Source organism: Centruroides sculpturatus, unplaced genomic scaffold, assembly GCF_000671375.1.
Source record: "Centruroides sculpturatus isolate CEXI.00-Female unplaced genomic scaffold, Cexi_2.0 scaffold595, whole genome shotgun sequence".
NCBI lineage: Eukaryota > Metazoa > Arthropoda > Arachnida > Scorpiones > Buthidae > Centruroides > Centruroides sculpturatus.
In genome coordinates, this window is record NW_019384912.1 from 208,622 (window position 1) to 234,476 (window position 25,855).

General features: G+C 32.7%; 4 protein-coding genes and 1 long non-coding RNA gene across 9 annotated transcripts; 2 read left to right on the forward strand and 3 right to left on the reverse strand.

Moving 5' to 3' along the window:
• Positions 1-2,799: 2,799 nt before the first annotated feature.
• Positions 2,800-4,116, forward strand: LOC111631673 (gastrula zinc finger protein XlCGF8.2DB-like; the record flags this gene model as incomplete). The annotated part of the gene is made up of 1 exon (XM_023375974.1): positions 2,800-4,116. A coding segment is annotated over one exon (852 nt), but the record flags the coding sequence as incomplete, so codon positions are not given.
• A 23-nt stretch (positions 4,117-4,139) lies between these two features.
• Positions 4,140-4,431, reverse strand: LOC111631674. Its single transcript, XR_002757741.1, has 2 exons — positions 4,322-4,431; positions 4,140-4,227 (listed from the first exon to the last, which is right to left on the reverse strand). It is a non-coding gene; the product is annotated as an uncharacterized LOC111631674 (long non-coding RNA).
• Positions 4,432-7,820: 3,389 nt separating this feature from the next.
• Positions 7,821-8,996, reverse strand: LOC111631665 (zinc finger protein 263-like). The gene is made up of 2 exons (XM_023375962.1): positions 8,835-8,996; positions 7,821-8,129 (listed from the first exon to the last, which is right to left on the reverse strand). The coding sequence occupies exons 1-2, from the start codon at positions 8,994-8,996 to the stop codon at positions 7,821-7,823; spliced, it is 471 nt and encodes a 156-aa protein (XP_023231730.1).
• Positions 8,997-12,410: 3,414 nt separating this feature from the next.
• Positions 12,411-17,991, forward strand: LOC111631670 (sterol 24-C-methyltransferase-like). 2 transcript variants are annotated; one of them, XM_023375969.1, is made up of 6 exons: positions 12,421-12,566; positions 13,474-13,752; positions 15,384-15,681; positions 15,970-16,180; positions 16,244-16,397; positions 16,490-17,991. In XM_023375969.1, the coding sequence occupies exons 3-6, from the start codon at positions 15,395-15,397 to the stop codon at positions 16,663-16,665; spliced, it is 828 nt and encodes a 275-aa protein (XP_023231737.1). In that variant the 5' UTR covers positions 12,421-12,566; positions 13,474-13,752; positions 15,384-15,394; the 3' UTR covers positions 16,666-17,991. The 2 variants fall into 2 exon arrangements, with proteins under 2 accessions (XP_023231736.1, XP_023231737.1); XM_023375968.1 differs by lacking the exon at positions 13,474-13,752 and having other exon boundaries at positions 12,411-12,566.
• A 130-nt stretch (positions 17,992-18,121) lies between these two features.
• LOC111631671 (juvenile hormone acid O-methyltransferase-like) lies at positions 18,122-24,850 on the reverse strand. 4 transcript variants are annotated; one of them, XM_023375970.1, is made up of 5 exons: positions 24,761-24,850; positions 19,281-19,573; positions 18,963-19,170; positions 18,746-18,899; positions 18,122-18,434 (listed from the first exon to the last, which is right to left on the reverse strand). In XM_023375970.1, exons 2-5 carry the CDS (start codon positions 19,565-19,567, stop codon positions 18,259-18,261), a joined length of 825 nt encoding a protein of 274 aa, XP_023231738.1. In that variant the 5' UTR covers positions 19,568-19,573; positions 24,761-24,850; the 3' UTR covers positions 18,122-18,258. The 4 variants fall into 4 exon arrangements, with proteins under 4 accessions (XP_023231738.1, XP_023231741.1, XP_023231740.1 ...); XM_023375973.1 differs by lacking the exon at positions 19,281-19,573 and adding an exon at positions 24,094-24,386; XM_023375972.1 differs by lacking the exon at positions 24,761-24,850 and adding an exon at positions 19,747-19,982.
• Positions 24,851-25,855: the final 1,005 nt, after the last annotated feature.

Sequence of the window (25,855 nt, forward strand, 5' to 3'; positions counted from 1 at the left end):
GGCCGCGTTTCTTTATGCAGCGCTCGAGAAGCGCTTTACAGCGAACCCTCTGAAACCCGTTTCTAAATGCAGCGCTGCAATGTAGCGAACCGTTTCTAAACGTTTGCTGCAAGAGGTCGCTGCAGCGAAGATAAAGCAGCTTTTACGTCCGCTACACGTGTAAAGCAAAATGGACGCTTGTGTGTATAATACGATATTATGCTGTAAAAATAAAAAAGTCGAAGTGACTGTTGATAAAAATATTATGGAAAGATTAAGAAGGATTAAATTTTATGAAATGACTCTGAAAGTTATCTAAAGAATAGGAAAATACTATATTTTAAATATAATTATATATCTTTTATCTCTTTACTTTGTTAACATTTATGGAAAGATAAATGCTCGATCCTTTATATCTCTTTATTTAAATATTGTAGTTCTTTAACTAAAGCACTATTTTCGACTGTAACTGGAATTAAAGGATAGATTATGACGTTCGTGTTTCGCTCGAGCGGAAAGCGTTTCTAAACTATGATGCAGCGACGTGTAGCGATAGCTGCTCGTGACGTCATTTACGCTGCACTCTCGCTGCATAAAGAAACGCAGCCTATCTGAACGTCACGACACTAGCGACATCTCGTGGTAAAAAACAGAACTTCGGCTACGGAATCGTTTTGTAATTAGACGCCAGTCTTAAATTAACGGTATGCCAAAAATGGGCACTAGAGGCGCCCTAGAGATGATTTTAAATTAATAATAAATTATTTTTATTTGTAATAGGAATTATTTATACTACGGAATGATATAAATAATTATTAAATGCCTTGATTAACTTTGTGCCGCACGTTTACAACATCACGTGACTCACAAGTTAGTGAACGTCGCGCATTGACTCACGGGAAATTTGTTGAAAAAATGGCGGTTACGTTTAAAATCGAGAGGTACAACCGAAGGTAAATAAACAAATTAAACTGTTATAAAGTTTTATAAGTTTTATAGAATGTTTAATAGATAGAAATATAGAACCGTATGACGCGATTGGGACTTTAACAGAGCTGTAGAACATATTGATAGGAACAAAAAAGTCAAAGGAACCGTCCCTCGTGGGAATTTGTAAAGAACGCCCACTAGGTGGTGTCCCGGGCTACTAGTTGTATAGAGAAGAATGGACGAATAATAACTCGTGAACTTGAAACAAATCTCGGGTATTGTCGAAACACTTCGTACACTCGGAATGGTTTAAAACACGACGATTGTGTGTCAGCACGTTTTAAGTGAAAAACAAACTGTATGAAGTATAATATTTTCCGACATAGGTAAGCAGCTCTAACGTTATTTAACCGAAAATTTGTTCTAACGGCTCGTGATTGGGTAAAAGTTCACAATTAATATATAACGCATTTATTCCTAATTTTGTTTACCTAAGTGACCTAACTAGTAGACGTGTCCTAAACAGTACACATTTTTGAGAGCGAGGCCTATGGAAATAGTTATAAACGAAAACTGATCGGATTACTTGTGGACTATTCACGATGAAAGTCGCCATTGCCAAACCTTGTTTTCGTCGCGGAGTAGGGCATTGGAACAAGTATCACGTGACCCGTGTTGACTTCACTCGCTCACGTGACAGGGCTGACGTTTTCTAGCGAAAGAATTTCTATATTTCTCGAGGCATCACATGATTCGTCTCTTTAAACACGTAATTGTAATAACTCTAAATTTAAATAGATCGCTTTTAATAATACAGTGTGCTTTTGTATAAAATTTAATATTTAATGTTTATAATTTTAAATAGAAATTATCTATTTTTTTTTTTTTTTTTTGACAGTTCGACCACCCAAGTAAACACATTTTCGGATTTTCCAGAGTCCGCGGACTACAGTTTGAGAAACGTTTCTGATATTACGTAACCTTCAAAACTCAATAAAATAATAATCCATATTTTAAGTATTGTTTAGTGTTTACGACACTTATGACGTAATTTATAAATCTGTATCAATAATAATGTATTTACTACGTGGTTATTTATTAATTTAAAATTTCTTATATTATTATTTGTTTTATGACGATAAAAAAATTCTATAGAACTGTTAACGTTTAATTAAACATTTAAGAAAAGAATACAAACACAACAATAATGAAAGCAAAAGAGTTATTAGGTCATGTGGTTTATTTGACGTGGCTTATATATATATTGTTTTTTATTCTAATTATTTAATAGTTGTTTTCTGATAATCCAAATCTTTTAGTTTCAATGTCATAATTACTTTATTTCATACGTATAAATATATATTTATTAATTTGGGTTGGTTTTATTTGCAGATTTTTATATCAAGGTGTGATTTTATGGCGTTAAATGTCCAAGAAGAGATTTTTAATTTTAAATGTAATAAATGAAGACTTGTATTCAGGAAAACACAAAGATGTGTTCGATTTCTGTTGTTAACGAAACACTATAATTGAAGCTGTTGTTAGGAAACTACACAAGAATATAACGAGGAAGAAACCATCTTTCGTGCAAATAAAGAAAAAGAGAAAAATCAATGAAGATATTTTAAATTATTTTCCTTTTTTTATTTTACAAAATGCACATGATGTAAATTAAATTATTTTTACAGAAAATGTATAAATGACATTAATATGTGATAGTTTTTTATGCGTGTTGGTAATATTTATGAACACTGGTATAGAGCAGTTTATGCATCATCTATAATGTGTCAGCATTCGAGCTTGCTTTAAACTTTAAATTTTAGTTTAGTCTAACAATATTTTATGTAGACATATGTGCCCTAATTTTATTTATATATTTGATTAACAATAAATGAAGGAGTGTTGATCTTAAGACTGCTTTTAATATATTTATCATATTTTACAGGTTTAAACGATCAGAACTCAAATAATGGGTCTTTTTCCTGCCAATTGTGTAATCGTAACTTCAGCCAATCTAGTACTCTTCGAAACCACCTCAAGACTCACACCGGAAAGAGATGCTTTACCTGTGACCATTGTAAACAATGTTTCGCACTAAAACGTCATCTGAAAAGTCATCTTCGGATTCATACAGGGGATAAGCCTTTCAGTTGTGATCATTGCGAACGAAGATTCTCATATAAATGTAGTTTGATATATCATCTTCGGCTTCACACAGGCGAGAAACCTTTCACTTGCGAACATTGCAAACGAAGTTTTTCAACGAAAACTGTTCTGAAAACTCATATGCAGATTCACAGCGGAGAGAAACCTTTTACTTGTGATCATTGCAAGCGAAGTTTCACATACAAACATGCTTTGATTAAACATATTCGAATTCACACGGGAGAGAAGCCTTTCACTTGTGATCATTGCAAGCGAAATTTTTCACGAAGAGAATATCTGATAAGTCACGCTCTTGTTCACACTGGAGAGAAATCCTTTACGTGTGATCATTGCAAAGGAAGATTCTCAAAAAAAAGTACTTTGATAAACCATCTTCGGATTCACACAGGCGAGAAACCTTTCAGTTGTGAACATTGCAAACGAAGTTTTCCAGCAAAAGCTACTCTGATAAATCATATGCGGATTCACACCGGAGAGAAGCCATTGTCGTGTACTTATTGCTCACGAAAGTTTCGTTTTTCATCTAACTTATATCGTCATATTACTAAATCTCATAATAGTAATAATCTTAAATGAAAATATCTTTTTGAAGGAAAATGTGAAATAACAAAAATAGATGGAAGTGGTTGACTGATTTCATTTGTTTGAAAAAAATACTTAATTAATACTTGTATTTAGATACTTCATTGTACACGAAGACAAGAAATTATAAGTTTCATTTTCTTGATTTTGTAATTTTTATCTTTCTTATAAAACAATTGATTTTGTGGACAAAAATAGAAAATGGTTTTAAAATTACCTTTATCTTCGGAGCTGATCACTGGAATAAATATTTTACAACATTATAAATTAATTCTAAACATAATTAACAATTATAAATACGTATAAGTTAAGATATTTAGCAATAAATTTACCACAAACAAAGCGATCTTCATGTTGAATTAGTTATTCGCCGAACATGGACACATCTGAATCCCAACGCTGTTTATACGACTTGACACGTGTTAATTCCCACACAAGCTGTTTCTATACGTCAATTGCTGTTGAANTCTAAATTTGGGATATTTACTTTTTCCATTGCTCCCATTTTCTTGAAAATCCCCATCCCTCTGGCTTTCTCATTTTCACGACCTTTAGCTTGGGAGTTGATCACTGCAATAAATATTTTAGGACATTATAAATTAATTCTAAACATAATTAACAACTATAAGTACGTATAAGTTAAGATATTTAGCAATAAATTTACCACAAACAACCGCTACAAACAGCAATAGCAAAGCGATCTTCATGTTGAATTAGTTGTTCGCTGAACATCGACACATCCTTGAATTCCAACGCTCTTTTATACAATTTGGCACGTGTTTTAACACACACAAGGTGTTTCTATACGTCAATTGCTGTTGAGTGTTCGTATTGATGACGAAATCACTGCAGTTTCCATGGACGTGATTATGTCTCCATCAATGGACGTACTATGAAGTGTTTTGCTGTATTAATTAATTTTATTACTTTTTTGGGCATATTCTCAAATGTCTTTTGCTTTTATTTACTTCGAATATTAAAACACAAGCGCTAACACACAATATGGCACACAACCAGAACATCAGCACCTGTGCATTTATTCTGAGGTACATTCACTTTAGTTCAAGCTTATTATATATTTAATACATAAAATTAGTTTTTAAAGAATAAATAATTTGCATCTTAAAATTGAGTGTAATGTGTATATTAATTAAAAAATGGGAAAATAATAATTGTCTGTATTTTCTATGAGCTAAAATATGAGTAGATCTGCGAAAGACATTCTAGAACATTTAAATGTTTATTTTAAAAACAAGGGCAAATTGGAGACAATGATTAAAATGACACTCAAATCTCAGAGACTTGATTTTGGTATATAAATCTATTCTAAATTTTCGATTTCGACCATTAATTATATTGTGATAAAAGAATACCGAATATGTGTTTTATGAGGGTCTAAGTCAGGCATATGCAAATCTAGTGAGAAGTGGCATATATTTAAACCACTTTCAAACCAGTTAAATAAGTGTAAACGTATAAATCCTGGAAAAGATATAAAACTCACAAGAAAATCGCGAATATGTGACTGGCATTTTGATGAACGATTTCTGATTAAGAATTATGTGCATACAATTGAGGGGTAAGACTTGATATTTCCCGTGGAAAATGCTTATCCTTCGAACATTTTTAATTTATATAATATATCTGTCCGTTATATCTGTCAGTTAAAGTTCCATAACATTCACAATTGTTTGCAGAACACTAGCATATCAATTATCATTATCTACCGTTAAACTAAATTAAAAATAACATGTTTTAATGCAATACACAACCCAAACACTGTAATGTGTGCGTAATAAACTGTTTATGCGTGGAAGGATAAAAAAATTAATCTTTATAATTGGGTCTCATCAGAAAAAATAGGCGTGACTTCTGTAAATCAGCCTTTCCTGAGAGGTTTCGCAGCCACTCGGAAATGTCGACAGTCTACGTCAGCAGTGTGACCGTCATTGAGTGACGTACTTTTTCTAAAATAAGTATTAGAGTAAAACGTGGTAAGTTATAGTATAACGGTCTTGTATAATATTCATTTGTTTGTACAGCTTGCATTCAACTTTCATAAGTATCATTTTGTTCGGAAACATTAAATATACATTATTTACTATGATGCTAATATAAAACTTTATTTTTATATTGTACAATGGTGTTTGGATAGTAAGTGGAATCATGCTCGACATTCCAAACACCATTGCCAAACTTCTAGGCCTTTAAGAAAGCAGCGCTGAACGTCCGACGTACACGTTTTCGCGTTTAAAACTTCGGCCTTAACCTCGCTATTATAACCGATTGAAAAGGCTCGTATGGTCGAAATGCATTCTGGCTTACTAATAGTAGTATAAGTGTTAGACAAATTGCGGGTAGTACGTAGAGAAGAATCGAAGAACAAGAACTCGTAAACTTGCAACAAAAGTGTTAATATTTAAAAATAATGCTGCGTTCAAGATTAAACAAGTCTTCATAAGTAAGCACTGTCTTGATTGGTTGAAAGCGAACACGGGTAGAAAATAGCGGAAAGTCAAATGGAGAATAGTGCACACCGTAACTTCACAAATTTCGAAAAGGAAATACTACTCGAATTAATCGAAAAATACAAATATGTAATTGGAAATAAGAAAACAAACGAGCTTTCTTCTAAACAGAAGAAAGATACCTGGGAAGTATTAACCAGAATTTACAATGGTATCCCGGGTGTCACGCTCAGAATAAGCAAACAGCTATGGGACTGTTACAAAAACTTTAAAAAAAAAAAATAGCCGTAAAAGAACAGTCGCAGAAAACAGTTTTTTACCCTTCCACACATAAATAGCTTTTTATGCACATTTTACAGTGTTTGGGTTGTGTATTGTATTAAAACGTGTTATTTTTAATTTAGTTTATCCACATCTGAAAAATAATAGATAATGATAGTTGATATGCTAGTATTCTTCAAACAATTGTAAATGTTCTGGAGCTTTAACTGACAGTTAAAAAAGTTTAAAGGATAAGCATTTCCCACTGGGAATATCAAGTCTTACCCTCAATTTTATGCACATAATTCTTAATCGGAAATCGTTCATCTTACCGCAATAACTTTCAAGAAATTTTTGATAGTTACAATTTATTCATCTAACTTTGGCTACCTTTTTTTTTTGATATACTTACATTTATTATCTTCTTTGATAATACCAAACTAAAGACTTACCGAATACCAATTATTGCTGATTTTAATATTGACTTATCCTTGATTTCAATTTTAAAAAAGTCTATAGATAAATATATTCACTCGTTAATTGACAAGGATTTAACTAACATTTGTGAGTCTAAGTTTTCCATCCATCCAGATTTATTGTTTGACTCTACTCTCATTCTTGTTTTTCTTCCTTGGAAAGACATTGAGATCGGCACTAACACAGAAGAAAGAAGAATCAGCAAATACCCTATAAAATGTCTATGGCATGCCTTTTACTCGTGTTATTCGTGAAACTATTACTACACTTTTGATTTATCCTGTCAACAGTCAGCTGATTATCAACTGACAAACGGTCTGTTACTAACAACAGTCAAACACTGTTCCTGCCGAACCATATCGATTACAAAATCATATATAATTGGAACGCTGTAAAAAAAGTATATAAACATTTGAAAACCTTCAAATATTCTATCAAGAGTTTGAATTGTGTTTAATTTTTTATGCTAGTTGTTGTTTCTCTATATCTGTTATAATGTATTTGTATTTTGTTTTTGACACTTGATAAAAGCTAATGGTTTATGTCGTAAATAAAGTAAACAACTATTTTCAAACAGTGCAGAGATAAAATGGCCAGAAATGTTCAATTCGTTAAACGAAAATTTATTCAATTAAAGCTTATCTATTAAACAAATACAACAAAATTAATTCTTTTGTCGATGTTTAGGTGTTTTGGTTTTCGTAAAGCAATAAAAATGAAAGAATAACTTTCGAAATTTTGTCTCGTTCAAATATTATGAACTTTCTATCAAATAATTTACACTAAAAATTAAATTAGATGTACAATTTCTACTACAATTTCATATTTATCTGAACTGTAATTAAAGTTCTTGTACTGAATGTTCAATTTTGTTTTCATCAATATGTTTCGAAATATTAAAATAATCCGACATCCTTTTAAATGAACATATTTTTAAAATTAGTTGTCCAGAAGTAATTAATCAGATGAATGGAATTTTCTTTCGTGTTCTTTTAATGAAACGTCGTCTAAAAATTGTTCATGACATTCAAATTTACTTTCTTCAACGTCCATTTCTGGGAAGAATTCCACTTGTGAGGATCTTTCAATTCGTCTAATTTCTAAATCGACGTTAACGTTTTCAAGAAATTCTGCACTTTCTTTTGAAGTAAAAAGAGTTTCTTGTGAAGAAATTTCTTCAAATTCCATTGACTCTGCTGTTTGAGAACTTGTCGATGGTTGTTCAAACGATTGCTGCTGCTCTTGTTGAACATCTTGTTTACTTTTCTGAAAATAAATAACATAACTGTATACAATGTACTGAAATGTAAATTGATTTCAGATAATTATGTATACTGTATGTAATTCTTTAAGTGTTAACAGCTTTTTAAGCCAATTAAGATGAAATATTTCACAATGTTCTTCAAATTTTAAAGCAACTTTACAATTTTAACAAATTTTATGTAATTAATAACTGTAAAAATAATCGGTTAACAAACATAAATGCTTTTCAGTAATGTTATCAAAGCAAATTATATCAGAAAATAAAGTGAAATCGCAATTTATTTGATTTTATGGTACCAAAAAACGTATCTGTATGGTACATAGCACGTACCATAGCATTCGTAACATTTATGTTGAATATTGTTTAATCCATTACAGATATAAAAATGCTTGTAAGTAGAAAAAATCATGTAACTAATTTTTACGACAGAGACACGCACTAATCTTTTAATTTCGAAAGAGTATAACAGATTGCATCCAGACTCTTACAATCACACAACAGTCAAGATGCAGCCTGTTGTAACTTCGGTGATTTCTCGCTGATTTCGATATTTTTCTACTGTCAAAATGAATTCATTTAATTTTTTCTTACTCGGAATTCATTTCAACTAATAAGCAGAGATTGATATTAATCATATTTTTATAGTTATATACTAATAACAGAATATATGTTTAAAGTTCATTCCTAAAATATATTTGTAAACTTACCTCGAAGCAAGTATGTGTTTCCGCTTTCGGATGAAACTTATTCTGGTGTCTCTTCAGTTGAATTTTGAATGTAAATGTTTCGTTGCAAATATTACATGAGTTTGTCAGCTCTCCGGTGTGAGTTCTCATATGACGTGTTAAATCACTGGGAGTGGAAAACATTGTTCCACATTTAGGGCTTGTGATCTTCGGGTCGTTTAGTGAAATCTAATTTAATAATAATTTATGAAATAATTATTGACAATAAATTAAAGCATGCAACTCTTTGTATGTTATATATTAAGTTTTAAATATGCTAACTCTATAGTTGTGATGAATGGCTAATGGGTAGTGTCGGTTCGACTTTATGAAGGTTTACAATTAACGAATTGACACACAGTGAACTAAGAGAATAGTTTTTACGAAAAATGCAAGCAAATACATCAACTCATAATTTTTAAAAAGTTCTTTAGCTTTAAAATAATAATAATTACGATCGTTTATTATTGTTGTTATTCATATTGTGTCGCTTAGTTTCAGAAAAGTATATAAATTGACACAGAGTGAATAAGGAGAAGGGTTTTTTTTTATCCTCAATTCNCTGCATCCTAAACATTAACAGTACTTTTAAAACAGTGTGATTTAAATTTAGATATTTGATTTAGAATAAATTGAAGAGAGTTTTGGTCTTTAAACATTGGTTTTTACTATTTTTATTTATTGGATTTTACAGGTTTAAAACTTGAGAAGAGAAAGAATGGGAAGTATCAATGTGACAGTTGCAAGAAAATATTCATTTCGAAGCGAGGATTTGTATGTCATCGAAGGATTCACAGTGGAGAAGGACTCTTGTCTTGCAAATTCTGTAATCGTCGGTTCAATCAATCCAGCAATCTTCGTACCCACGTCAACACTCACACCGGAGAAAAACCCTTTACCTGTGATCATTGCAAACGGAGTTTTGCACACAAAGGAAATTTGATTCGGCATCTCCGAGTGCATACAGGGGAAAAGCCATTTTCATGTACTTGTTGCTTACAAAAGTTCAGTTTTAAACGTAATTTAAATAATCATATTATCAAATGTCATAATAACAATCAATAACGCTCTTCGTTATGAAGGAAAATGTTTACAAAAGTATTTATTCTTATTAATATTCGCATTTAGATTTTTTTTAATACAAAAAGAAGAAATTTTTGAAGTTTTATTGTTTTCATTTTGTAACTTTGCTATTGTTTATAAAGCAATTGCTTTTATGTACCGAAAGAAAATAGTTTCGTTGATTAAAAAATGATTCTACAACGTAGAATTAACATGGTGTAATTTTACTGATTTATGTACATGTGTCATTGATTAATAGAGAAGAATACATGATACGATAGAGGGTGATACAACGCACAGCGGTTTGTAACTTTAAAATATGGATTCTAGCCTCTAAACATTTTATTAACAATTTTTAATGTCGAAGAACGTTAGTTTTAGAATCGGTAGGCGCTTAAGAATCACCAAACAATTTTAACAATAACAAATATCCGTTTATTAACTATAAGCTATTTACAATTAGGCTAAACATAGGCTGTTTACAATTGGAAGGTTGAACATTTGAACGATCCCTTTACAAGGCTAGTACATTGTGTATTCGTCCGTGAGTTTACATAAATTCTCGGACGGATAAATACATTGTAGAGCAGGGGTGGCCAAAACGTGTCGCATTGGACGATTACAAGTGGCGCTTCAGTTAGTTCTGAGCAAAATTGTCAGATTTGGCTTTTATGCGATTAAGAATATTATATAAAAAAATAAATTTTTTACAGTCTGTCATAGCAAGTTCATTTGTTGCACAATTCGTTACGGTCTATTTTGCAGATAAAATGGGTGTTCTCCACATTGTAAATTACAGTGAATGCATGTATTTTGAGTCTTGCGATTTTTATTTCCGATCAGTTTACAGGCATGTAAATGGCCGAAAACATTTATTGTGATTAAAGTTTTTCCAAACTGATCTAGCTCTCAGTGCCAATAATTGTGGTGCAGAGTAATCTTCACCAAACGAGACTCTGGCAGCAATAGCACCTTCATGAAGCAATAGCCCTCTCGTACAGGAGATTATTGTTGACTATTGTAAATTGGTGCTTCAATAAACTGTCATAAATTAATTAATTAAACTGCGTGATAAAGTTATTCCCTTTTCTCTCCTAAGCAAAGCAGATTTATTCTTATCTCTATTTATCAACCCCTAACATTGAACATAAGACTGTATAAAAAATGTTCGAGTTATATGGCGCATTTGAACTCGTCTGTCAAAAAATTGGCGCATGGTATGCAAAAGGTTGGCCACCCCTGTTGTAGAGGATCTGAGGATGCGCTTAGTTCCCAATCGGGTTGAGGACTTTAATTGACGACACGTCAAATTGATGATTCGGAAGTTTCGATGGATTTTCTGGAAGGACTCGGTATATTTGGCAAGGTCTTGATATCTTGATATTCGGACTATTCAGGTGACGGGAAGGTCGTCAGAGGGAGGAAAGTCACTTAAAAATCTTCGGTGTCGGTAAGGTAGCCGAGCGCTAGTGCAACTCTGGCGAGGGCGAACTTTCGATGATGACGGATTACCATCGTCATCGATCCCTCCCTTTTATTGGGAGGGTCCTCGTTCTTTCTATTGTCCTTTTTGGTAATGTTATAGGTCGTGGCAAATAGACGAATTTCGGTTAAAGTTCCGGGTGACCATACGGAAGATGTGTTTGAAAGGAAGCGAATGCGGTAAATAACGCAGTCATATCCTTCCATCTTTTTATTAATTGTTGAGAAAAATTTATATAGTTTTTTTTGCGTTTAATAAAAATTTTAAAACGTTATTTATTTGGTTTATATAATTTTGCAAAAGTTTATAGTTAAATACAATCCGGCTCTCACAACTGCGTCACACCATACACACGAATTGCTTTCCGCCGCTTACAAATATTACCAATGAGCACAAATACTATTACAAATTATATAATTTATACATATAAATATACTTTTTTGAAGCAATTTATAGGTAAAATGTTTTGCAAAGATTATTGGATAATTTTTACAAAACATTTGCAAATAGCACTTAGGTAGATGAGTCGGTCATTCTTTACAATAATGCCGTCAGAATATGTAGAACTTTTTGATCGAGTGCATTCGAATGCACTTTCAGTTTCCGTGTCAAATTGCAATTTGAGTATCGGAAAATTTTTGTTGAGTAAAAATAAATAATTAGTGAAAAAATTACATAGAAATTATTTATTGTAATATAAATGATAATCGTATATTACAATGTTATGGTGAAATCTATATATGTATATCTACAGTACTTTATATATGTACAGTACTTTCAGTACGATACCAGATTAAAATTCAACTTGTCATGTTAGAAATTTTTAAAAAACAAATTAAGTGTTTGACAAAATAACGGTTATTCTCACTATTAATGATTATAATCAATTTAATTCAAATAGTAATTTTATTGTAGAAATTTTGCCGAAAATAAAAACAACAATGCACAGAAATAATGTTATAGAATTTTATTATTATCCGAAAATAATTAAATGCGCCTGATTTAAGCACAATAATAGTTGGAAACCAGAGATATAATTGCATTTTATTCCTGTTTTCTCATGAGACTTTTGGCTGATTTTATATATTTTATTCATCACGTTCAGATTTTCGTCATATTTTCAAATGTATAATAAAAATTACTCGTCGATATGAATGAGAATATTAATTGTAAGAAATATAATTTCTATGAATGATTCTCTTATTAATTTACTTTTTTGTGATTAAAATTCTGTATTATTAGAGATTATCATAGATTATTAATTACACTGATGAATTTAATATGGGTAATGTCTCTCCCATTTTATAAACGTTTAATTTTATCAAATTTATGCCTTTAAAATTTTATCAAATTTTTAATCGATTCAATACACTTGAGTAAAGTTCGCTCCCTTTTTTGGAGATAGAGATCAAAATATAGTTTCGCTACGTTAGTAAGTGTAATTATATGTATTGTATATATTTAAATATCGTGCATATTTAGTAAATTCCTTATTCATCTAGCTATAGTTCGAAATTTGTTAGATATACCATTGGCCGAGTGACTAAAACCACTAAACAATGGAAGTTGGTCGCGGGTTGACGTCTGATCACGTGGAGTTTTCCGTGCTTTCTTCACGCTTCTAACACAAAAATGGTGGCCAGTTTCACACAGAAAGTATTACTTCCTCTCAGAAAAGTTACAGAAGACACTACTTAATAAATTTGCCCATAGGCTCCGTTTTCTTATCTCCTAAATCCATCTTTCTTCTCTGTGACTATTGCGCAGAAAGATTGATTGACTACAGAGCCGTATTTGCCTTATGTTTCTGACCTTTGACACATCAGCCGCATTGCAAACTCCCAGCAATGAAAAACTTATCCGAAACAAACCTTTCACCAAAATTTCTAATGACACTAAGGAGTGGATTGTAAAGAGTAATACTATTTACAATCAGTTAACTCGATATCTTCATTCATTCAGCTTTCCACATATCTTTATTTTAATGATAATAATTGTGCAAGTATTGACGAAATTTGTTATAAGATTTGTTATAGATTAAAAGTCATCTTTGGGTAATAAAATATATTTTTCCAGGTTACGTTCAAATAGATTAAAATAATCATAACCGCTAGAGGGTGTTCGATAGTTCGTGTAGATAGCTATATTTTACCGTTGTTAAGCAAGTATCCGTTAAGGCTGTTTTATCTAATATTTTTATTATGTCTATACTTTATTATACATAATTAGATATTATAATTGTTTACTTCACAAACAAATTTTATATTTTCATAATTAACATCACAACTCTTAAGTGTTCGAAGAGTGACGAAACGCATTAGTGCAAGCTCTCTTAGAACGGGAATTTTTGTAATTGTAAGTGCCTGTTTTGCTTGGTTTTTGTTACATTTCGGTATTATTAGTTGTCAGGAATCTTTCGATGTGTCTTTTATTAAAATTAGTATATACGTTTTTATTTTATCTAGGTGTATCGATCGTTACGTTTAGACAATGTTGTGTCACTGCACTTGGCACTTTGCCAATATACGTGTATACTGTATGTAGCAGTTATCATCTTGCCTCTCTGTTTATATAGGGTGGGTGGAAAGTTACTAGGCATTGAGAAATTGCTATAATTTTTACATTTCTTAAGCAAACATGGCAACACTTTTTTCTCTTGTACCTTATTAAATGGAAATACGGATATGTTTTTTAATATTTAATCTAGACACCAGTGTCATCCGCCAACTTCTTCAAACCACTTGGGATTGGACGGCGGCACTTTTCTGTGTCCGTAACCAAATCTGTGGTCGTTAGCTTCGAATGACAATTCTTGATTGTTTTCGGACGGATTGTGACACGACTTCCTTTTGCCATACTCCACCATCTGAAGACTACAACCACTGATTTTCACACCTCAGCGTGCGGAAATCTGCGCTCCATCCTGAACAGAAAAGCAGTCGTCCATCATTTCTGTCACAGTCATTGACACCACTGATAAGGGAAATATAAAGACTTATTGATAGGTGTACCTTACGTGGACATATAAATCTTATTATGATTGCATTACTCTCACAAATATCATAGCAATTTTTCTACGCCGAGTTACTTTTCACCTACCGTATATTATATCATTAAACATTTTAGGGAATTATTTTTATTCAGATTTCCGAAAAATTTATATTAATAGATCTTGGGCAATTTTTACGCGAATTTGTTGTTTTATATATACAACTATTAATTAACAGAGAGTTGCGGGCTAGAACAAATCCATGTTTGGCCTGAAAAAAGATTTCTTAGTGCCCGCAGGGCATAAAGAATAATAGAAATACATAGTATCGAGTACAGATTCTTACAAATATTATTTATTAATTATTTATTCGAAAGTATTATTGATATAAACCTGTAAAGGTTTGCTTCTGTGCCAACGCTTTGAATTTATTCAAATAATACACATGAAATAAATTTACCATAAAATTAAATTTTAATTTCTGATTTCGAGAAGAGCCTATGGGCAATAAGAGAGCCTTTTTTCGTACCTATCGTGGGTTTAGCTGGGCCCATAATGTAGTGGCTGAGTGGGGAGGGACGGGGCACGACACCATACTCGTAGAAAACTTTCCTGTGTTTTTTTACCTGCTCGAATTGACAGGCTGACGTCTTAACCGTATAAGTACATTACGAGGTGTACGCTGTATAAGAGGGTGCTATATCAAGGATTCGCTGTATTTTCCCTTATACTTTACAAACTGAGTGAACTCAGTTGTTTTCACCGTTTTCAACATTATTTTTGTTAAAGGTACTGGTATTTGATATGTGAAATACTTTGGTGTTGAAATTTATTAGAGACTTCAAAATCATTGCGTATTTTCTTGTATTTTTAGATAGTAACGAGAATTTTTAATATAGGTTTCTTTTCTAAACGTCATCAGTGAGATGTTTTATAATCATATTTGATATAGTTTGTTCGCATTATTTTGTCTTATTTCATGTGCTATTGTTTTTAGTTTTAGAGACTATGGATAAAGCAACCGAACATCATGAAAGTTCACACGAGAACTTTGCTCTTTCGTACGTGGATTCTGTTATAGATGCACATTTCTCGGCCATGAAATGGTCTGAGCAGGACGTCATTTTAGAAATTGGCTGCGGTCGTGGAAGAACGACCAAAACTGTCCTCCTGCCTAAATGTCCAAAGTTAAAGAAAATCGTTGCCATTGATATAAATCCTAGTTCCATCGAGTATGCCAGAAAAACGTATTTCGATGAAAAAGTCGAATTTATGACGCAAGATATCCTCCAAAGGTAAGAAAGTTTGAAATTCGTAAAACACCTGAAGTGTTTTAAACTCTTAACACCTAAATAGGAGACAGTTTCCCATAGGAAGTTCACCCGGAGTCATCACGTTATATCTTGCATTACCAAATCGTACAATTGTTTTTAAGTTAAAACAGAGATACTATGACTCTCTCTGGTTTCCTTTTCTCTTATGTATTGGGGTAATTGATGCAAAGCTATTTTAAAACATCTCACCTCGCAAGAAGTTTTATTAGTAAACGGTACGGATGCTCTGATATATCGTATGACTTTCAGATTGGATACGGAAGTTGAAAAATACTCGTATGATAAAGTTGTATCTTTCTACGCCTTACATCACATACCCGACTTCGAGAAATTATTTTCTGTCGTATCTTCTGTTTTGAAACCTGGAGGACATTTTCTATTCATTAGTATTGTTAAGAACCCGGCTTTCTCCATCTTGCGCGATTTGAGTACCAACGAAGAATGGACGAAGCACATAAAGGTATTACACATTTTTGTAATTATTTAATACTTTTACAAGATATAAATTAACTTTTGATTTCAGAGAGAAGATATTCTTGCCGTAATTCCACCGACCGAGAACTGGAAAGATGCAGAAAGCGAATTCAAAGAATTTCTTTCCAAGTTTGGTTTGCAAGTGACTAAAAGTCAATGTGACGATTTGAGTACATCTGTTTCCGATAAACAGCATTTCTTGGGTAAATTATTTTACTATTTCGGAAATACATAAGTAGATCTGTTTAAGATTTAATCCTGTTTAAGACGGAATCTACTTTATTTGTTATTTTAGATTCACTTTTGACGATATTGCCCAAAGCGACTACAAAAAACTTGGATCCACAAGTGAAAAATTGCCTTTGGAATCAGGCTGAACAAACAATTCTCAAATATTGTCCCCGAGATGAAAAGGGTGGCATCTTATTTACTTATAAAGTTATGCAAATATCGGGAATGAAAGACATTTAACGAATAAAAACAACTTTAATCATTTTAAAATAAATTCTATAATTGGTATAAATATGAAAACGCATATCGAGTTCACTCGAATAATCACTAGTTTAAAGCAAAAGCATTGTCAAGCTTATATTGCCGGCCACAATTATATTTAGGATGTAGCTGACCGCAGTGGGGTTTATTAACATGATTTAAATTTTGGGAACAGCGATGCAAACTAATACTACTCATAATAAATAATTAAGACCCGAATCGATTTGGAACTCGTGAAACTGTTCAATCTTTGCAGTGTTTTGTGCTCCAAATTTTCGATTATTTTTTAAGTGGAAATCCAAATAAAATTACTTGCAATTGGGGATATATAATGGTTATATAATGGATATATAATGGATATATAATGGGGATATATATATAATGGGGATATATAATGGTCAGGACGGTTTCATTACAGTGGTACAGTGGCAATTTTTTTTTTAGCAGATAACTTAAGTGAAACCGTTAACTCACTTAAGTTGATGATTTATAACTACAATACAGTGCTTTACACTCGCTTACTTTTTTCATACAAGGAAATGTGTTGTGCTTTGTATTTAAGTACAGTATATTGTATCCAGACAGGAAACACTCGCAAAATAATCAATGCCCGATAGCACCGCATATTGTACAGTATTTGGTACCATGTTCAACCATCTTCTTGCAAATTTATTCCACATGAAGAAATAACATGTAATAAATTTAGTGTCGTGTACCAAGCATTAACACCTGAAAAACTGATTTCGGTGATTTAATGTTAATTACACTTGCACATTGATCATATGACACAAATAATACGAGATAACCCAAAGAATTGTCATATTTTTTATCGCGATATTTTACTTGGAAACTGCTGCTATGTATATGCTGTACTGTATTTTATTCTTAATAAAAATATTTTTAAAATAAACCAGCAGTTGTTTTATTGAGCGATCCCGCAAGCCAACCAGTTTTTAGCGATTTTATTCACTCGACCATAGGATCTTTCATGGTCGAACCAATTATTCTCGACTCTCATCTCATGCTGTCATATCAGGTTTTCCTGACCTCGGCCATACCCGGCACAGATCAGTAAATAGTTAATGATACGCCATGGTGTTACTAGGGAAGGTTACTATCCAAAGTGGTTTCTCGTTGCCTTCTCTGGGGCGCGATGGGAACAAATGTCTTCCGGAACGTGTGTGAAACTGGTCTCCTATTTAGTCGTTATAGGTAAGGAGAAAACCCGGAAAACTCCAAGCAGCCAGCCTGTTCGATCGCGGCGCGAACCAACGACCGAACTCCCAGTGTTTAGAGTACGAAGACCACTCGGCTATTCTCAACTACTGTTGTTCCTATTATTCATATTTTTAAAATGATTTTATCTAGTTATTCTCAACAAATTTTACACAATTATTTAGCAAATAAACTATTCAATTTCCTCGCGTTAACTCTTTAAAAAAACAATGTTAAAGTTTTATTACTGTTAATTACAAAAAAATAATCTTCTTCCATCTGTTTTGCTTTAGTGATTCATTTTTTATATTTCCTATCACTGAACCCATTCTAAAGAAGTAGAAATCGTGAATGTAATTATGTTTTCTTTGTTCCCGAGACTTGTAAAGCTTCATATGAGACGGCAATTTCGCCATTTTCTTCTTGCGAACAATATTTGAAAACTATGGGTTGCGCCTGTTTCCAAAGGTAATCTTTGACCTCTGGTTCCAAGTTTTCGAAGATTGTTCTAGGAAACAGCGCTAAACTTATATCTAAAAGAGAAAATAATTTGAGAAAATTTTATTTCAAATAACAATAATAACACAAGATAGATTTAAGTAAAATACTTCGTATTTATAAACATTACGATGTAAAATTGAATGAAGAATGGTTATGGAAACACAACGCGTGGGCAATCTACCAAGCGAGGAGTACCCTCCTGAAGGAAATTGGACCTTATTTATATGTTAAGCGCATAAAGAAAACCCAATTTCTTTGGAGGAATTGGCTATATGTTTATGTTAGAAGATGTAATATTTGAATAATTTTCTTCTTTTATAAAAACAATAAGAAAAAGATTTACCCAGAAAATGTTTCTTGTTAGGATATGACGCCTTTAAAGTATGGCACTTAATATTTGTCACTCGTAAATCAAACTTGGAAACGAAATTTTTAAATTCAGTTTCTACGTCCTCCCAATATACAGTCGGTGGCAACAAGGCAAGCAAGTCTTCGGCCTGCAATTAAATATTATTTGAATTTAATTCATATTACAATAATTTAAATGAAAATCTCGATACCTTTATGTGTTTTGTCCATTCTTTATCGGTACTTAAATCACGAATTATCGAGAATATTCGAAAGTTTGGAACTATAATGAAAAAGAAGTGACCTCCGGGCTTCAAAAGCGTAGATATAACATTAAACAGTTTTTCGTAATCGGGTATAAGATGAAACGCGTGGAAGGATACAACTTTATCGTATTTTCCGACTTCTTCGGGGTCCGGTCTGCAAACAAATTATGTGTTTCAATAATTACGATTAATATTAATTATAAAAATATACAATTCTGTCTCATTCCATTTTCTTTTCAGTAATGTAAAATAAATTTAACTTACTTTTCCAAGATATTCTGTTTCCTAAATTCAATTTTCTCGTGAAAATAAGTCTTTCTTGCATACTCGATGTAATTAGGATCTATGTCGATGGCAACGATTTTCTTTAATTTTGGGCAATTTGGTAAGAGAATATTTTTGGTGATTTTACCCGGACCGCACCCAATATCTAAAATAACGTCTTCGTCGGACCATTCCATGTTGGGAAAGTGCGAATCTAAAGCTGATTGCACGTAAGGATGGTGACTAATCCCACACAATATATCGTAATCTTTGGCTGTTCCTTCCATATTTACCTGAAAGCAAAAACAGAATTATGTCGAAACGTACCGAAATGGACAAGGCGTGAAAAATTATTGAACGGGACTCGAACTCGTATCCTCCTGGATCGGATCGACGAAATAAGACCAAGCAATATTCAGGTGATCTGCCCACACTTCCGGGTGTTAACTGTCAATTTGAAACTAACCACTATTTAGCTGTTATACAAGTGAAGTAATTTTGGAAAACCCTTTGCTGAGTGGTTTTATCGGTGGGACTCGGAAACTCCAGAGGAGGGAAAGCTGGTTGCTTTATCATCCGAGGAGTTTCTATTGTTTTTAAAACACGTCGAAATGAATATACGATAACTGAATTCATTCATTATCTTAACAAAATTTATATCAGAAAAAATATTTTTATAATCAAGATTATCAACAAATTCGGCAAGATAAAAGATATTTTAAACAGTGAAGACATAGCTGTTCTCACAATTATTCATTGTTTAAATATTTGCCTGGTTTTTTCTTCAAAGAAACGTGATTAACACTATCGTATTTTACACAAATGCTTATAAATACAGTATTAAATTTTATTACACAAAAAAATATATAGCAGCCTGTTGCGTAACTTTTTATATACAGTAGAGCGTCGATTATCCGAATCAATTGGGACTGGGGTTGTTCGGAAGATCGGTGTTTCGGATAACCGATTACGTACGAAAAAATATATTAATTTATCCAATCTTGACATTTTTCTCCGTTGCGTGTTGCTTCGCGTTGAATTTTCGTCGATGTTAAGCCTAAAGAAGACTATTATATCGTTAAAAATTATATTTTTATNTTTTATCCTCGATTCACATGACAACAATAACGATGATTACAGTTATTTATTTATATTATTGTTTTAATATTTGTTTCTGTAAATTAGCGCAGTTACATTAAATATTGTTTCGAAAATAAATTAAATGTTTTATATAATCCTATAAAATGTTATTGCGTGTATTACTTTTATAACTTATCGCTTTGAAAATCGAAATATTAAAATGAAAATATAGAAATTTGTGGTAATATTTACTTTAGATAAAATCTCTTCGGGATGACACTCGAACGTGTGTTCTTCTAACTCATATTTCCGTTTAAAGCTCCATTCACAGCCATTGTAATTGCACTTGTAAGGCTTTTCATCCGATTCGTATTTAAACGGCTTCTCACCCGTATGAGTCCTCATGTGAGTACGTAAATTTTCCTTCGTCTGGAATGTTTTACCGCATCTGGTGCATTGGTGTTTTCTTTCCTTTTAAAAAATTCCGATAAGTAAACATAAGTAATTAGTAAAAATTTATGGTAATATAAATGATTTTCAGATATTAAAATATGGTAAAATCTATAATATGTACTCTAGGCATTATACAAGATTAAGATTAAAAGTGTCCTGTCGGGAATTTTGAAAAAACATTACCAAATTAAATATCTTTCGCAAAACAAAGGTTTTACTTACCATTTCTGATTTCAAATAATTTAATTTAAATGGTAAACTGTTGTAAATTTGGTGTTTTAAATTCAATGTAATAACTTAGCCAAAAATGAAAACAACAATGCACAGAAATAATGTTATAAAATTTTATTGTTGTCCGAGAGTGATTAATTAAATGCGCATGTTTTAAACACAAGAATAACTGGAAACAAAGAGATTTAATTGCATTTTATTTCTGTTTTCTCGTGTGGCTTTTGGCTAATTTCAGATATTTTAGTTCTTACATTCATACTATTCGTCATATTCTAAAGTGTATAATAAGTGTCGTATTTTATGCATTTTGGCATTTTACTCTCTTCAAGTAGCAAAAAAATATTGTTTTATCATTTCTGGATTCTTGTAGACCTTCACTTTGCAATAAAGGAGATATTTTTATCACAAAACAACTCTCGACTAATGGAACTGTTCGTGAAATTGCCAAATATGAAACCACCATAATAGGATTTAATTGTAAGAAGAAGGATGGGGAAAAATTTTCTCTAACTTTAAATGAATGGACTAGCAAGAGAGATCGCAGATATTTGAATATTAATTAACGTACAGTACACCATTTTGAAAAAGATTTTAGTTAAAGATTAGTTTCCATAGCTAGTTCTTGTGTTCTAAAAGAATATTAAAACTGGTTTGTATGAGTTTAGAATCCACGATGGAAAGCTTCGTAAACTTAAAAGAATGTGTTGTTTAGTTTTGTATGACATCGGTGCTTCTCACACGTGGAATGGAAACACATCGGTGTAACACATTGTAACACATCGGTGCTTCTCACACGATAAATATGAAAACGAATATCGAGTTCACTCGAATAATCACTAGTGTAAAGCAAAAGCATTATCAAGCCACAATTGTATATAGGATGGAGCTGATCGCAGTAAGATTTATTAACATGATTTAAATTTTGGGAACAGCGCTGCAAACTAATACTACTCATAATAAATAATTAATACCCGAATCGATTTGGAACTCGTGAAACTGTTCAATCTTTGCAGTGTTTTGTGCTCCAAATTTTCGATTATTTTTTAAGTGGAAATCCAAATAAAATTACTTGCAATTGGGGATATATAATGGATGGCAATGAGGTCGGATTTAGTACAGTGGTACAGTGGCAATTTTTTATTTTTTAGCAGATAACTTAAGTGAAACCGTTAACTCACTTAAGTTGTCTGCTTAATGATTTATAACTACAATACAGTGCTTTACACTCGCTTACTTTTTTCATACAAAGAAATGTGCTGTGCTTTGTACTTAAGTACAGTGGAACCTCGGTATACGACCTTAATCCGTTCCTGATGTTCGGACTTATACCGAATTGGACGTATACCAAACTAGCCTTTCCCATAAGACGTAATGTAAAAATGATTAATCCGTTCTCATGTAAAAAAAATGGCTGGCTTTAAACATCTCGCTTTCCTGACTAGTTCCTGCTTGATTTTTCATGAGATCAGCATGTATCTTTTTAGCTTTCTCGCAAATAATTGCTTCCATACTCTGTCTCCAGCACATTGTTTTTCAGTTATCCAAAACAAAAGCAATTTCTCAACATGATCTAATGTCTTCGATCTCTGTTTAGCAATTGATTTAACTCCTTTCGCAACGTTAGCAGATTTAATAATGTCTTTATTTTTCACGATTGTCGATATTGTCGTTCTCGGCCATCTTCATATTTCTCAACAATCTCTTTCATCAGTTTCATTGTGATTCTAGTCATTTCTTTTAGTTTTCTGTTGCTTTTCATTTGCCTTCTTGCAATTCATGATTAATTAAAATAATAAAATTTTACTTACAAATTAAAATCAGAAGAAATTTAACAAAGTTATAAACCGTTGCACCGCGAACGTCTAGTCTGGTCTAGTACACCGATAGTGCTACTTGTTCATAGACGGTGCGTATAATTGAATTAAGTCGTATACCGAGCAAAATTTGTTTCGTCCAAACAGGACGTATTCTGAATTGGACGTATTCTAAAGCAGACGTATACCGAGGTACCACTGTATATTGTATCCAGACAGGAAACACTCGCAAAATAATCAATGCTCGATAGCACCGCATATTGTACAGTATTTTGTACCATGTTCAACCATCTTCTTGCAAACTTATTCCACATGAAGAAATAAAATGTAATAAATTTAATGTCGTGTACCAAGCATTAATACATGAAAAACTGATTTCGGTGTTTAATTACACTTGCACAAATAATACGAGATAAACCAAAGAATCGTTTGTCGTATTTTTTATCGCGATATTTTACTTGGAAACTGCTGTTATGTATATACTGTACAGTATTTTATTTTTAATAAAAATATTTTTAAAATAAACCAGCAATTATTTTATTGAGCGATACCGCAAACTAACCAGTTTTTAGCGATTTTATTCACTCGACCATAGAATCTTTCATGGTCGAACCAATTATTCTCGACTACTGTAGTTCCTGTTATTCATATTTTTAAAATGATTTTATTTAGTTATTCACAACAAATTTTACACAATTATTCAGTAAATAAACTATTCAATTTCCTCGCGTTAACTCTTTAAAAAAACAATGTTAAAGTTTTATTACTGTTAATTACAAAAAAATAATCTTCCATCTGTTTTGCTTTTGTGATTCAATTTTAATATTTCCTATCACTGAACCCATTCTAAAGAAGTAGAGATCGTGAATGTAATTATGTTTTCTTTGTTCCCGAGACTTGTAAAGCTTCATATGAAACGGAAATTTCGCCATTTTCTTCTTGCGAACAATACTTGAAAACTGTGGGTTGCGCCTGTTTCCAAAGGTAATCTTTGACCTCTGGTTCCAAGTTTTCGAAGATTGTTCTAGGAAACAGCGCTAAACTTATATCTAAAAGAGAAAATAATTTGAGAAAATTTTATTTCAAATAACAATAATAACACAAGATAGANAACTATATTACATACAAATAAAAACCCATCGAAGCGGGTCCTTGCAGCTAGTATTAATTATAAAAATATACAATTCTGTCTCATTCCATTTTCTTTTCAGTAATGTAAAATAAATTTAACTTACTTTTCCAAGATATTCTGTGTCTTAAATTCAATTTTCTCGTGGAAATAAGTCTTTCTTGCATACTCGATGTAATTAGGATCTATGTCGATGGCAACGATTTTCTTTAATTTTGGGCAATTTGGTAAGAGAATATTTTTGGTGATTCTACCCGGACCGCACCCAATATCTAAAATAACGTCTTCGTCGGACCATTCCATGTTGGGAAAGTGCGAATCTAAAGCTGATTGCGTATAAGGATAGTGAATAATCCCACATAGTGTATCGTAATCTTTGGCTTCTCCTTCCATATTTATCTGAAAGTAAACATAGAATTATGTCGAAATGTACCGGAATGGACAAGGTGTGAAAAATTATTGAACGGGACTCGAACCCGTGTCCTCCTGGATAATAAACTTCATAAATAAAAATTGCAAGAGTTAATAGAGTAAAATCTGCATTAAGACTGATCCCACTCGAAAAAAGACAAATGACCGTCTCTATCTTCCCATCTACTCGATCCTTAATAATCGAGTAGATGGGAAGATTAATGAAAACATTCGACAAAAAATACGGGAATTATTTAAATAATTTTTGCAATAAATTTCACTGTCACCCATTACAATTCTCAATTTTCTAAAACTTAAATAAAATATTTTAAAATTTAATTAAGAATTTATTATTTTTTTACCTTCAAACGGGACGTGGTATTTCGGCCTACTAGAGATTTAGAATTGTCTTTTCTATAACTCTGCTACTTGGTGGGTGTGTGCGAAAATATGACGACCGATAATAAACAGACGTTCATTCGATAACACATTGATATTAGGTCATAGAATTGATCTTATCTTAATGTGAGATTATTGTATAATTTGAAATGTGATAATGCGCGAAGGGTCGACACTACATTAGCGATAACCTAGTCCTCAGGACTTTTTTTTTACTCTTTCTGCCCTGTGGGCACTAAAAGGGCCTCTTTTTGCAAGCCCAATATGGGCTTGCAAAAAGGGGGTTTGGCCAAGCCCACAATGGGGCTGCCGGGTGGTGAGGGACGGGGCCCGACATATTTGAACGGACCACCCCCGAAAGATTCCTGGGGATTTTTCGACCCGTTCGAATTCGAGCCCGGCTCCCTCAGAGCGGTAGGATGCCACCTCGACCGCTCGGCCATCCGGCCTAATCCTCAGGACTGACACCACTGTGTCTTGTGAACAGACAGAACCCTCGATGGCCACTAAGTTGATTGTTTCGCGAGTAGTCGCGTGTGTAGGCAGACGAATTCGGGGTGGAAGAGACACCGCATCCGAAAGAAGTGCAGGCTAAAGTTCTATTAAAAATAATACCCGTTTATTTACGTATAAGATTACTTATAAGCTTAGGAGTCTTTAGGCGAGAGAGAGTTTACACTTAGGCGAGCGAGGATAAATACATGTAATCGTTATACACTTATAAGCTGGTTCCTTGTTGCTTGATTATGTAGACGGCCTCTAGATTCGTCTGAATGTTAGAGAGGTCGCTAATTCGATGTATCCTCGGAGGACAGGTAGGAAAATGGCAGGTTGACCTAGGCGGTAATTAACAGCGATGGTGGTTGATACGGGGTAATCCAAGACGAGAGCGAACATTTAACTACTCAAAAGCCAACCAGACAGCCAAGGAAGTTAAAGTGTCGACCTATTGTTCTAGGGAGACGGGATCAAATCCGGTCGATCAAAAGATCCCAGGAAATTTTGGAAGATGGTCGGTCTAGTATACATCGGGACCCATCTCTCACAGCCCTGCAGCC